Source organism: Tympanuchus pallidicinctus, unplaced genomic scaffold (genome assembly GCF_026119805.1).
Source record: "Tympanuchus pallidicinctus isolate F22 unplaced genomic scaffold, pur_lepc_1.0 scaffold5, whole genome shotgun sequence".
NCBI lineage: Eukaryota > Metazoa > Chordata > Aves > Galliformes > Phasianidae > Tympanuchus > Tympanuchus pallidicinctus.
This window is the reverse complement of record NW_026294769.1, coordinates 22,632,949-22,646,489: the sequence shown is the minus strand read 5'-3', so window position 1 is coordinate 22,646,489 and position 13,541 is coordinate 22,632,949. Positions and strand designations below refer to the sequence as shown.

At 33.6% G+C, this 13,541-nt stretch overlaps 1 protein-coding gene across 5 annotated transcripts in view; it reads left to right on the top strand.

The window, feature by feature from the left end:
• CCDC102B (coiled-coil domain containing 102B) overlaps positions 1-13,541 on the top strand; it is a 121,538-nt gene that overhangs the window by 38,138 nt on the left and 69,859 nt on the right. For 2 of the 5 annotated variants that reach the window (XM_052704707.1, XM_052704706.1), the window contains exons 5-6: positions 3,916-4,008; positions 9,560-9,781. The exons of 1 other annotated variant lie outside the window; for it this stretch is intronic. In XM_052704707.1, coding sequence (XP_052560667.1) covers positions 3,916-4,008; positions 9,560-9,781 — 315 coding nt within the window. The remainder of the gene's footprint in view (positions 1-3,915; positions 4,009-9,559; positions 9,782-13,541) is intronic. 2 more of the 5 variants (XM_052704708.1, XM_052704709.1) reach the window with 2 other exon arrangements.

Sequence of the window (13,541 nt, the reverse complement as noted above, 5' to 3'; positions counted from 1 at the left end):
CAAAAGTGAACACTGGGATAAAGCTGATATTGTATTTTGTTTTGCAAAGTGTATGGAAATGATTATGTTTAAATTTATTTTTATTAGTTTTGCTAATTAAATTTTTATTTAGAAAGAAGTTGCATTAACTTTCATAGTAATAAAATGTTCTTTCTTAGAGACATGTGGCCTAGGATTCAGTTCTGTGACTTTTCTCTACTGTAATAGACCTTTTTGACAGGAAAAATGTCAGGTATTCTTAGGAAATACCGGGAATGAGGTTTGCATCTTGAACTACATATTTTTGAAATTAGTAACCCGGATGATCAAAACATATGGATGTTTCATTTCCTTATCAACTTCCTTATTTTTATTTCCACATGAAAAATGTAAATATTTTTCTTATGCTCAAAATAAGATAAAGGACAGTAAAAAATAGCTCATTACATTTTGATTGTTTTGTTACTGATTCCAAAAGTTTAGAGAGCTCAAAGTAGTTATTCTGAAGTTTTTCAGATGATTGGTGACTAGATTTTTGGAGAGACATAATAGATAATTCACTCTGAAACTCAGTGAAAAAAAATAAAAAAAAATAATTAAAAAAAAGTGTTCTTTTGAATGTACAGTAGATTGTCCTGAAATCAGCAGGATGATTTTAAACATCATCATGTGAATTCTTTGCTATCCACCAGATACATAATGATCAACACAGATGATATACTTGAGAGATGAATGTAGCAAATGGCATCCAGATAATCCTATCTTTTTTGTCCTTAATGCTAATGCATCTTACTGCAGACTGCAAAAGCTGCATTAAGGATTATGTAAAGTGAATACAGTTTCTAGTTTTTCTATTATTGTGTTTACTTAACATAATATGAAGTCAATATAAATTGTATTTAAAAGAAAATGATAAAAACAATGACAAATCAACATGGATGGAAAGATCTATGAGGTGAAGAGCAATTCCCCCAGCTCACTCTAAGCATTTTTGTTTCTCAAACGTATTTATACTTCTTTGAATGTTATTCCATGATTGTTATAAAGTTTCAGTCTATATATTTTTATGCCTGTATGAAGAACATCATATATTTCTGCGAAGATCACTCTTTCCGTAAGTCAGCTATACAACCCAAAGTATTTTCTCTGTGAGTAAATGGGAAGGATGAAAATAAGTGTAAATAAATCAGCAACTTTTCTTTAATGTCAACATAGTGTCAAAATAGTGTAATAATATCAGATTTCTGCAGACTTAAACAGTTGAGTAGTACTGGAAGAAATATTTGATTACTAAACATGCTGGGGCTCAGATAAATGTGCTGTTATGAATATAAACATTCATTAAAAGTTCAGTTTGTTGCAGGTCTTTCTGCCTCAAGATATTGTCAGGCACGATAACGTTTTCTCATTTATCAGTATAGTTTCTGATGGACTAACTAGAGTTCTTGGCAGACTTGCTTACAACAAGAAATAAAGCAGAATAATTTTTTTTTCCTATACTACATATCGAGGGACTTGTCAAATAAAAAGGGAAATAACATTTGTCTTACCTTTCCTGTGGTAGGGGGCTATTCATTCTAGTAGTATTTGATTACTTTTTTAAGATGACAAGCAACAAAGTTATATAAACAGACTCACATACTGTAAATATTCATTAAAAAACTGCCTCATGTTACACTGTGAGTAATGATTTTTCTTGCCACTGCACCTATGCACAGTAGCACTGAGCTTGTAAGCAGGTGTGAATCCTTTCAGAGTCAAGAGCCTTTGCAGTTGCCACCAAGCTATTATGGTCTTCCAGGAGTAGCAATCTCAAAAGAAATAAAAGGCACCAAAATAGTTGTATTGCAGGACAAAGTAAAGTATTTCCTATCCACTTGGACAGGAGCATCTTCCTCATGTGAAATCTGTCTTCTTACATGTTTCTGAAGGAAAGGTATGCAGTGGAATGGCACTGTAGTCATCTAAGGAAAATTAATAGAAAAATATTAATAGAAAAAATCTATTAGTAGAAAAATAAGAGATAGAATTTGTTGATATTAGAATCCACATTCTGAAACAGCTTTTGTCAACTGGAAAAATGTTTTTAATAACCTCTATATGTATTACTTAACAAGAATTTTCTAAAAGCATTTTTGAACAAAAATATTTATTATAAATGGAAGAGTCAGTACATAAGGCATTTTTAATAGATTAGAGTTCAGATCTTTTTTAATTATTAGCTTTTCAGACAAGTTCCTATCTTCAAATAAGAACATTAAAGCTCTACTGTGGGAGGGATTTGCTAGGAAACAGCTGTGTTCAGAAACTCCACAGCTATGCTATAGAACAAAAGTTTTGGAGGTATGAAGTCCTCTATTAAAGTGACTGTACGTATCCTATACTGTAAACACATTCCAAAATATATACTGATCAAGAAATAGTTGTATAAAATCAAAGAAGAAACAATGTAGATAGCTCTACTTGCATTGTCTGTATGTAATTTAGAAACAAAATAGTTTTGAGCTCCCATATAAGCTGAATGCCAGTATTGATGTACATAGCAAAAGATGTTTGAATCGTACTGCATCACTGCTGCCATACTCAGAGGAATCTTTTTTCTTAAGTCAAATAAATAGGACATCAAATATAATGTGTCATCAAAAATAATATAATGTTTTAATTCTTGTTGAATCTTTTTGAATTGGAGTAGTTTTAGCAACTGGAATTTTTGATAGATTTCCTTCAAAATTTATAAAAATACCTGTTGATTTTTTTAAAATTTTGTTTCTAATTCAGATTTTTTTTCCCTTTGCTTCATAATTTTTTCCATGTGGGAAAAAGATGACTGTGCTGATAGCAGTCTACCTGCAAAAAATAAGAATTTCCCTCCAGAAAATTAAATTGAAAATAATTCCCAGACAGAATAATTCTGTTCTGTTTAGGAAGAAATATGTTGGTACCACAGATTAGAAGTGGTATTACTCCAATAAAGAATGCAGTTCAGCGTATAGAACACAAAATTAAGTCAAGTGGTGTGGTGTTCCAAGAGCCTCAGGGAGAAATAAGGAAGAGCTGCTTGCTATTGCTGGAAAATGTGAAGCTGGAAAAGGTTGTGAATAATAAAATAGAAAGTAAAACTTCATACGTTAACAGATAATGAATGTTCAGTGACAGAAGTATTTCACAGGTGATTTTAGGAAGGCAGATTTTAATGCTACCATATTCTTATCAACTTGCCCACATAAATTTAGATTTTGATTAGTTATCTCACTTTAATTCTTTTTTTTTTTTTTAATTTAGAGTTCAGAATTCAATTGTAAATTAAAATATATTAAAATAGGAAGTTGCAACTAAAAGGCAATCTTTTTTTATTTTTTTTTCCTACTAATTTTCAGAATATGAAATTCTGCCAAGATATGGAAAATTTCCGGGGATCTTATTAGAGAACTGCTAGGGTTCAGCAAGGGCAGGCTGCTCTGTGAGGGAGTGCACAAGGGGCACAGTGCCTCAGAATCTAAGAAGAGCAGAGTCATCTCTGCGGCTGCTGCCAGGCCAGCCACCAGCGTGGTTATCACCAGAGAAGTCCACAGGGATTAGGTAAGCTCATAGCCAAGGCAGAAAGAGGCACAAGGAGAGAAGGATTGGGATTACCAAGGTCTGACAGCAGATACTGTCCAGATATTTGAGTGATACTACAGGCAATTTCTTTTTATTAAACAGTAATTCATGTTTCTTTGGGTCACGGGTCTATAGGTCATATTCATCTTGCCTATCGATTATAAGTAGGCAGGCAGATAGTATTAGAAGTTGATGTTTCAGTCTGGATGAGCAAGGCTTAGACTTTAAATAGATAAATGAAAATGTTCTGTTGTTAACCAGTTCTGTTGGGAAAAAGATTTTGCATGTAATGTGAAGTATCTTGTGAGGAAATGTTTGGTTTCTTTTTTTGCACAGATGCCTGGAGAATATTTGTCAGAAAATGCTGTTATTAAAAAGCACCACAGAGGATTTCTTGTTGAACCAACATTTTCTGTTTCTGATCTCACTGTGAGTCCATACCAGATAAAATCAAAACCATAACTCCTAGCCATAATGCTTGTCTTCTGTCCATTTTTGTTTTAAATACTTTCTTTTGACAGCCTGAAGCATCTAAAATACCTTCCTCGCTTTTCCAAGTTTTACAGAAAATAACAAAACCATGTGCTAAAAACAAAAAGAAAACAAGCAAACAAACAAAAAAAAAAACCCAAATACTGTATTTTTTTAAACTTCCTGGGAAGATTTGTGTGTGGAGTTTTCCACTTTCCACTTGAAATCACATCCGAACTTTTACATTTCTTCTTCCTCATCCTGTATTTGTTATCATTATACCCGTTATAAAATGGGTAGGCATTGCCCTCCATCCTACTCTATCCTCCTTAAAGGAAAGAGAAAAATCTTCAGTGAAACTCTTTAAACCTCAAGAACTCTTATATTGCTTTAAACAAAAGTATAGCTTTAAGAACTTTTTCTTTAATTTAACCATATTAGGAGGAGTTCCTGTTTCTGTCTGTTTTTGGTTTTTTGTTTGTTTTGTTTTGTTTTGTTTGTTTTGTCAGGATCTCTGTTCTTTATATTTGAAATACTTATTTTCCAAAGTTCTCCTTATTGAAATATAGATGTCTGTGCGTGTGTGTGCACATATTCATACATATGTTATGTACAGATGCATATTCACTGAAATTTTATTCTGTAGTTTCAAAACAGTTGATGTTTCTTGAGCGTTTGCCTTTCATTGCATTTTTCAGTATTTTCATTTTTCAATAGCATTTGGCTTACCTTCTTTACTGAGAAAAGTTCCTCTAGATGCTCTCCCATCTTCCTGTATTGGTCTCACTGTAGCTGTCTTTGGCTGTGCAGTGGAAAGGAAAGTGAGTCTGCACAAGCTACTTGTGCAGTGGATTAGGTGATTTTCAGTCTTTTGAAACAATGCAGAAATGAGTAGATCGTACAGTTCCAAAATGTGTGGGGTGGTAGTAATATTAAATTCAGTGAGGGGGATTAGGTCTCTTGGAGCACCTTCAGGAGTACAGTTCTGAGTCTGTGTACAGAGTTCATCAGCATATTGTTACTTGTTTTCTTCTGTTTTAGTGAAAAACTTATTTTCTGTAAAGACTTGTAATTGGAAAATGAAGTTGGTGAGTTTTTTCAGTTAAAGAACAAACATCCCAAATCTTGTTTCTAGAGGGAATCAGATTCCTGAAGTTTTTTTGGTTTGGTTTTATTTTGTTTTACTTTATTTTAATGAGGATTTGTTCTCAAAAATCTGAGTTAATGTCTAACGCTGCTGTTAGTTATTGCATTTAATCTTTTCCAGAAGCTACAGCAGGAAGTTATAAAAAGATCCTTTTTACAGTATCTAAAAGTGGGCTGAGCAGACTTGAATGCATTCTGAAACGTCATAACAATTTTGCAAGACTTTTAGCAAAATATGCTATGAGAGGGATCATGAAATACAAATTTTTCTTGTTCTTCCTAACATTACAGACCTGATCCTTTTGCTTAGCTTTAGTCTCCTTCATGTAGTTGAACTTGCATAGGAAATATTTCTCACACATTCAATACCAATACTGTTGCAGTTATTAAAATTGTTTTGAAAATATGACTTGAGTAAAAAAAGGAGAGATAAAACTGGACTCATGCATCTCACTGGAAAATTATCGAGTAGCAAATATTTTTATTTTGCATTTCATTTCTGCAAATATGGACTTATGTCTTTAATTGTACTTGTTATTCTGCAGGCCACAAGTATCCTAAGTTAGAGTTATCATGACCTGAGTTTCCTGCAGCCTACATATATTACATTCACATAAATTTCTTCTGCCGTTGTTTTAACTGTAAATATGTACATACAGGTTTTCAAAAAACCAAAAAAAGAGTTTGAGTAAATGATTTCACTCTCTTATTCGTTTCTATTTGGGAAAAATTATACTTGTGATTATTTTCAAATATTGTCAAAACATTTGGTTTTAGTGAAACAATAAAGACCAATCTAGACTGTCTCTGAAATTTATTTTCCTAGTTTTTCCTCTGTTAACACAAGCTGTTAGGCACTTTACTCAAGGGTTGAACCACCTCTTTGCTTTTTTGTTGTGAATGACAGGAATGTTTGGGGTGGTTTCAGGGAGTGGGTGGCAGGTTGCACCCTACATGAAGGAGAGCCAGGAGCAAAAGGTTGAGGTAGGCCTGGTACAGGCCAGGACCCAGTCCCACACTACCTGACCAAGGAAAGCTGAATGAGCCTGGTGTTGGTAACCAGGGCTGGGTCCCAGCAACTAGGGCTGGTGCAGGTCATGGGTCAAGGATGGGGTGCAGCTCTGGATCAATGGGCCATGAAGACAGGCATTGCTCAGGCAGGGACTGAAAGGGAAAGAGTTAATTTAAAAACAGCATTGAAGTGTCAGTAAACTTCTTCTGCTGAGTCTTCCTGCTCTTTATAGTTCACATCAGCTAATTGGCCTTAGATGCCGCAAGCTGAACTCCTGGAGCTACAAGTCGAGTGTGCTGTAACGCAGGACTTGGGTCCTGAGTGGAATTAGGAATGCATGGTGAATGTGTCAGAGATAAATTCTCATGAGAAAATTATCTTTTGAATTGAGACAGAGAAAAATCACATGTGATGACTTTGTGAAGATGGTGGTCCAAGCTGAAATCTGAAAATTGATATCTGACACCTGACATTTTTGCACTTTATTTACCAAAGATAAATGAGAGAGCAAGTATCTTTTTGGAGAGCTTTATATGAAAAATGCTGTTTGGAATAAGCATATAGTTTGGGAAAATTCTAGTGAACAACAATCAAATGTTAACTACTGACACTCAGAAAATAAGCTAATATAATATTTAAGAAAATGTGAGCTCCAATACTTTGCTCAGCAATTATTTATATTAAAATAAACAATACCAATCTTGTCTATGAAAGATATATAAACAAAATCATTTTGTGACTTTGTTCTAGAGATCTTTGTATATCTAATATATTAAATGTCAAAAATTATTATTATAGACATGAGATTCTAGACATCCTGGCTGCAATGAATTCAGTTTTTACACACAGAGATAAGTAAATTTATCTTTGACATCACCTCTCGGCTTAGTAGTCATCTTGTGCTTAATTACTTGACTGAAATTCAACCTTGGATGGCTTTGTGATTTCTCTCTACATGAAGCCAGCCAAAAATGAATTGGTATTGATTAGCATCATCATTGTGAAAAGGTGAACTTTAAGGCTTAGAATTTGTATCTTTTGGCAGATGCTTTGAAGAAACTTAGGTCTTTCTTGTGTTCCAAATCTTTCATGGGTACTTTAAAGACTTTATACTTGAGATATTTAATTTTTTTTAAAACAAAAATATAGTATATGTGATTGTAGTCCACTAAACAGTAGCTGAATACTATAAATCAGAACAACGTGAGGGAAAAATAATTTGATGGTAAGTAGATCTATGCGATGTTTTATTTTGCAGTTAATGTATGCATATTTTTTTGGATAGAGTTTACAGATGCGGGCATCTAACGTTCTGTTTAGAGTTGGAGTTAACATCTTAGGCTCCTTCTGTCACTTTTGGAAAGATCATATGGAAAAAAAGTTCAATCCCTGATTCCCTGTTTAATTTTATTGCAGAAGCTTATCACATTCTAGAGAATTTATTTAGGTAGTACTAAAGACTGAGATGGCATAAATGTAGAGCATGTAGGCTTTTCACTCTACTGTATCTTTCTATACCAAGATCGTGGGAAAAAAAAAAAAAAAAGGAAAAAAACAAACAAAACCAACATTAACCAAGTGACTAATTTTGTAGCTGTGTATAAAAAGACAGTTCTGTGGCTGCTGAGTATTATAATGGTTTGAAAAGTCAAAATTAGTTCCCAGTTTATCTCTTAGTATGATGCAGAGTATAAAAGGAATATGTTTCTTTTTTTTTTTTGCTACTGTACCTAATTTTAGACTAAAGGCCCATTTTAGTTTTAAGAGCTCTTTTGACCTCTCTCCAAATACTACCATTAAGACTGACCAGGGTTTCAAGAGTGGTTGAGGGGCTTTTTGTTTTATTTTGTTTTGTTTTTCAAATGAGTAATCCATGATGAGAAGGAACAGTCTGAGGAAGTAACTTTTGCTGGTAGGATAAAATGTCTTAAAAAATAATCCATTCAGTTCATAACACTTTGACAACCGACTCTTTAGTTGACACCCATTCGCTGTATTTATGAACTTAGAAATTGAATTTGGATTTGACTCTAATTAATTGCTAAATAGGTATTCTCTTGTAATTTCAGAGTTCTTTTGCCTTTGATTTCCCGTTATTCCTTTTGTTAATGAGGTGCCCATGCCCAAATATATCTTTGTGTATTACAGATCTCATTTTCAAACAGAGAAGCTCATGGTGAGTTCTAACTTGTATGTGGAAACAATGAATCATAAGAATTACTGTTTTTCTTTTACTCTCATTTTCATTATTGGTAAAGGACAGTTGTGGAGAAAAAAAAACACCTCATTATTTTCTCTTTCTTCCTACTTTGCTCGGTCTTTCTGGGACTCCAGTTTACCATATTTGGAATAGTAGCTGGGGAAGTATCTGGAAAAATATACATCGCTTTACATTTTCCATCAATTATAGTTTTTGTCCTCACTAGAGAGATTTAGAAAATATTTATTTATATTTGAATTTTATATATCATTTTTAATACAATACATATATTTCGAAAGATCACTTGTCTTTTGGCAATTCAAATATTTTCTTAAGAATTCTAGGAAGCATTTCATGGATGGTTGATGTGTTTCTTTCCATGCCCACTTCCATTTTGAATCATGCTACTAAATGAATATTATTTTTCTGGCCAATTTCAGCTTTATATTCTGACATATCCTTTCCTGGATGCCTTTGCTCATTGTTTAAGAAAATTCCAATGGCATGAAAAATCCAATGAAATGATATGAGAAAGATTAAATTTTGTTACTCACTGTCAATGTCTGCTTTTGCTAAGGGAGAACTTTACTTAGACAAAATGCTGGAATATGCTATTCCGTTTGCTCTTTCTATCTGGATGCTCTTCAACCTCTGTTAGAAAGCTATTTTACTTTTGAGAGAAAATGCCATTCAGTTACTTCTGTGAATTTTTTCATGCTTATAAGTTGTTTTCTCTTGATATGATTTTAATGGAGAGAAAGAGGAGCAGCTGAATCACAGTCATTGCCCAAGGTGAAGGAAAAAAAAAAAAAAAAAAAAGCAAGATTGCATAGCATTTCTAATTTTTTCCATTTTTACATAGCCCTTTAAAAAAAATCTAATTAATAAATATTTAATAAATATTCTTAAAAAAAGATTTATATATATATATAAGTATATAAATTAACTATATGTTAAAATTATCCTTTTTTTCATGTTTTGCAGCTCTTGATTTTATTACTGCGAAAGCTTATATCTTAGACTTATTCTAAGATATCACCTTGCTTTGAGATGAGGCTGCTAGCTTCATCCTATAAAAACAGATTTTATCATACTTCTCTTTCTTTTCCTCCTTTGGTCATTCTCCCACTCTGCCCCCAAATCCTTCCCAGCTGGAAAGATGGCAGTTTGAGAATACCTCTGAATGGGGAAAGAGAGAGAGACCTGATGCACAAATGCAAAGTTTGGAAGAAGAGAGAAGAAGGTTGAAGTTGCAAGTGAAAGAAATTCAGGAACTTCTGGAGATGAAAAATAAAGCAGTACCAATTAAATTGACTTGTCATCATCAAAATGATCATCAAAATGCACAAAGTAATCTGCCAGTTAAAAATAAGGTATGTACATTATTATGCTTCATTACTTTGGGAGCATTCCCATGTAGAACTGCTATTTCATACTGACAAATGACAAAATATGTCCCTAAAACAAGGTCTGTACAGGAGAAAAAGTCTGTGTTTGTGCATCTGAATCCTGCACAATTAAAATACAGTGAATTTCTGTAGGGTATAGAAACAGAAAGAGAAATCTCTTCATTCTTAAAAAGAACCAGTGGAATTGACAAGCTAGACAAGAAAACTTAGGAGTGAAAATAATGACTAGAAGGAACTGAAGAGATTGAGTAAACTTTGGTAGATACAGGATCCTGATGAAGATCAAAGCAAAAAAGTTGCGAGGCAAATTGTTTCTCAGTGTTTCTGAATATTGAATCTCTTCTTAGGGAAGAGAAAATAAGTAATTTATCTTGGTAAAGATTTGAAGAGGTGTTCTGTACCTATAGTCTGCTTTTAAATGTAACTGATTTTTGTGCATTTCTGTGATGGCTCAGGAGCAGCAAGCTGCACTTAACCTAATAGAATATCTTCTTATATAATGAACATCTGCTTTTAATTTTCCTTTAGTGACATTTATTGTATCAAGTCATATCATATCACATGAAGATTTTTGTGATTTCTCTGTAATGAAAGTAATTTGATTTTTTGAGTTTGGAGATATGACCAGAAAGGGGTATTTCTGCTTCACATGTTACCATGTTTCAAATATATTTTAGTTCAATATTTTGTTCTGCGATTTTTTTTTTTAAATGTTAGTTTTGTAAGAATATTAGACATCTGTAGTATTTCCTACTGTTACTATCACGACACGTTTGGAAACTACTTTGCATCATTTTTGTCAAAGTCAAAAGGCGAATACGGTGTGCAGGCATCTTCCTTATCATAAAAATGGATGTCTGTGCAATGTTTACCTATTCATAGCAGATCACATTAGAATAAGATTGTCTTCAAAACAAATGATTATCATTTTCAATAAGAAAATTAAAAATGACAATTTACTGGCAACTGCAAATGTGTAAATCATCATCTGGTAGCTTGTTAACAGTTATCATCCAAAGAATAGGATGAGAAATGATTCATTTGTAGCTGTTTGTCTCTGTGTTCCACAAGAATCACAGAACAGCACCATCAATAACCTGAAAGAATGTCTGGCTGCTAACCTCAAAGCCTTTTTTTCTTGGATGGTAGTTTGGATTCAAATAAAATCGTATGTTCTATGGAGGACTAGAAGAGCACATAAGAATTTTTCTAAGACATGGCTGATGGTTAGACGTTTATGGATTATTACAGATTTATTTCTCAAGTAGACAAAAGGGATTTGGGTAATGTGTCGTGGAATTAATTGCAGAGTAAAATGCAGTTACCTTATATTCCTGCTTTTCCAAAACATGCATTTGGAAGATGATATGTGAGATCCAATCCAGTTGTTTACAACAGCACATGGGGTTGTTAATTGATGTGTGGCTGATTCTCAGTTTGAAAGGTTATAAATAACTAGTAACAACTTATTTCCTTTGTTAATAGTTTAAGGAATATTAGGCATAGCATCAAAACACAGAAGGGAAGTTCTAATGTTCTTGTGTAAAAGATCTCATGTTGACAATTATCTTAATATTTACATACCTATAGAATTTATGCAATCTCTTGCCGCTTGTACAAATTCAATTTCTGAGCAAAAAAAATATTATTATTATATTGCACAAAATGTGAAGCCTTCGCATTATTCTTAGCAGACAGTATGTTGATTGAAAATGTTTCCATGTGCAGTTTTTCAAAGGTTAACTCCTGTCCTACAAGATGAGTAGAATTGATGAAACAGTTGAGATCAGACATTGTTACTATCTAGTTTTATCGATTATACATCTTGGAATGGAGAAAAACATCTAAATTAATAGCTGTATGATTTTACAAATAGCATGAGAATAAATATTAAGTGGGTCTAACTGGTTCACCTAGGAAAAGATAAGATGAAGAAAAAGAGTTTTTTGATTGCATAGATCAATACTCCAAAAATGGCCTTTATGGAAAGAGATTTTCTATTTCAGCTGTGAATGTCACCCTTAGAAAAACTTATACATTAATTTGGGGGAATAATTTCTTCTGTACTGTCTCTAAATATTATGGCCAATAGGTAGTCATTAAACATTTTATTCACTATATATGTTTTGTAGCTGACTAGTATAGGACCCGAGTACAGAACAGAAAACTGTATTCATGGACTATTTGTTGTTGCTGTTCTATTTAGTTTCAAATTTTAATATTACAAGACTATAATTTTGTTGCATAGATTTAAAGATGGGATTATGGCCAGCATGTATTTTTATGAAGCTATTTTACACTAACATTATTTAGCAAGATTTCTTTTAAATCATCAGCCTTTCAGGCTTGTTTTTTTCAAAGGTAGGGAGCACTCCTTTTTTTACATAAATACTTTGAAAAACAAGATGGTATGCCTATAGTGGATTTACACAGCGTGTTTTGGTAGCAGGGTGTTGCCTGGCTTATCTGTGAAATGAGGCCGGGGCTGCCCTCTACTGGATACAGCCGATTCCTGCCCACTCCAAAGGACCTGCTGCAGTGCATGGCTGGAGCCAGCAGTCAGGTTAGAAGAAAGTCTGGCAGAGATTTGTGACTCCGTTTCACAGACAAGACTTCATTTTTGTGTAGTATTCTGAATGAGACTATAATTTCTGCAGTGGCATCAAGGGGCCACAGGAGCAGGTGAAATCCAGGTTTGCATGCTTTTCTGCATGAGCCTCAGCCCTGCACTCAGTGTTGCAGACTGCTTAAGGAGAGAGTGGATGTAGTACTTAGGCATGTGGATTAGTGGGCAATATTGATGGTGGGTGGAGAACTGGAGTAGATGATTTTAGAGGTCTTTTCCAACCTTAATGATTCTATGATTACAGCCAGACACAAAAATGTATACGCAAACTGCTACCTTGTCAACAGGTCTGTGTCTGTGTAGCCCTTGTGTTAATGCATGTGTTCTGCCAAAAGTGTTCAAGGAGGCACCTCAGTACACAGATGGAATTTTGTAGTTTGCCTAGGAGAAATTTGAGTAGTAAGGGCTTAAAATAATTGCTATATGTTTCATTGCTGGTTCTGTGTTACAGATCTCTTGGGCTAAGTTTTTAATATAGTTTTAACTCTGTCAGAAAATAATGCTTGAGAGAGCATTATGGTACTATTGTTAAACACTTTGATACTTCACTGAGCTCTGTTCATCCAATGGAGAATTATCTTTGTTTCAGTGCAGACCTCTGAGATGGTTATTCTGATGGTTAAGCAGCAGTGGTTGCACAATTTGCTCCCTTAGCAGATTTTTCAAATGCAACATGTTTTATCAGAATTACCACTTGGAATACAGTTGTTTTATATGATTTTTTTTTCCTAATTATACTTCTGGTGAAATGCTTCATACTTAATAAAATGACTGCTTTGAAGTAACAGTCTTTAAGATTTGTTTGTTGACAAATTCCTTTTCAAGGGGAAAAAAAAGGGCCTAATTCAACCTTCAGTAAAATTCTGGGCATCATTTGTCAGCACTGGAAAAATAAAAATGTTGTTATCCTGTGTTACACTTGAAAATATGTACTTATAGTACTGACATGTGGGTTGCAGTATTTGTTTCCAGCTTTGGAAGTCTCAGTTCTTTGAACAGCCAGCAGTAGATGTTTGAATTACCTTATGCTTTGTTTTTATGTGTTTCACTTTACTCATTGCTTTCAAGGCAGCTGTCTTGGGTTATTATGTTCATGGA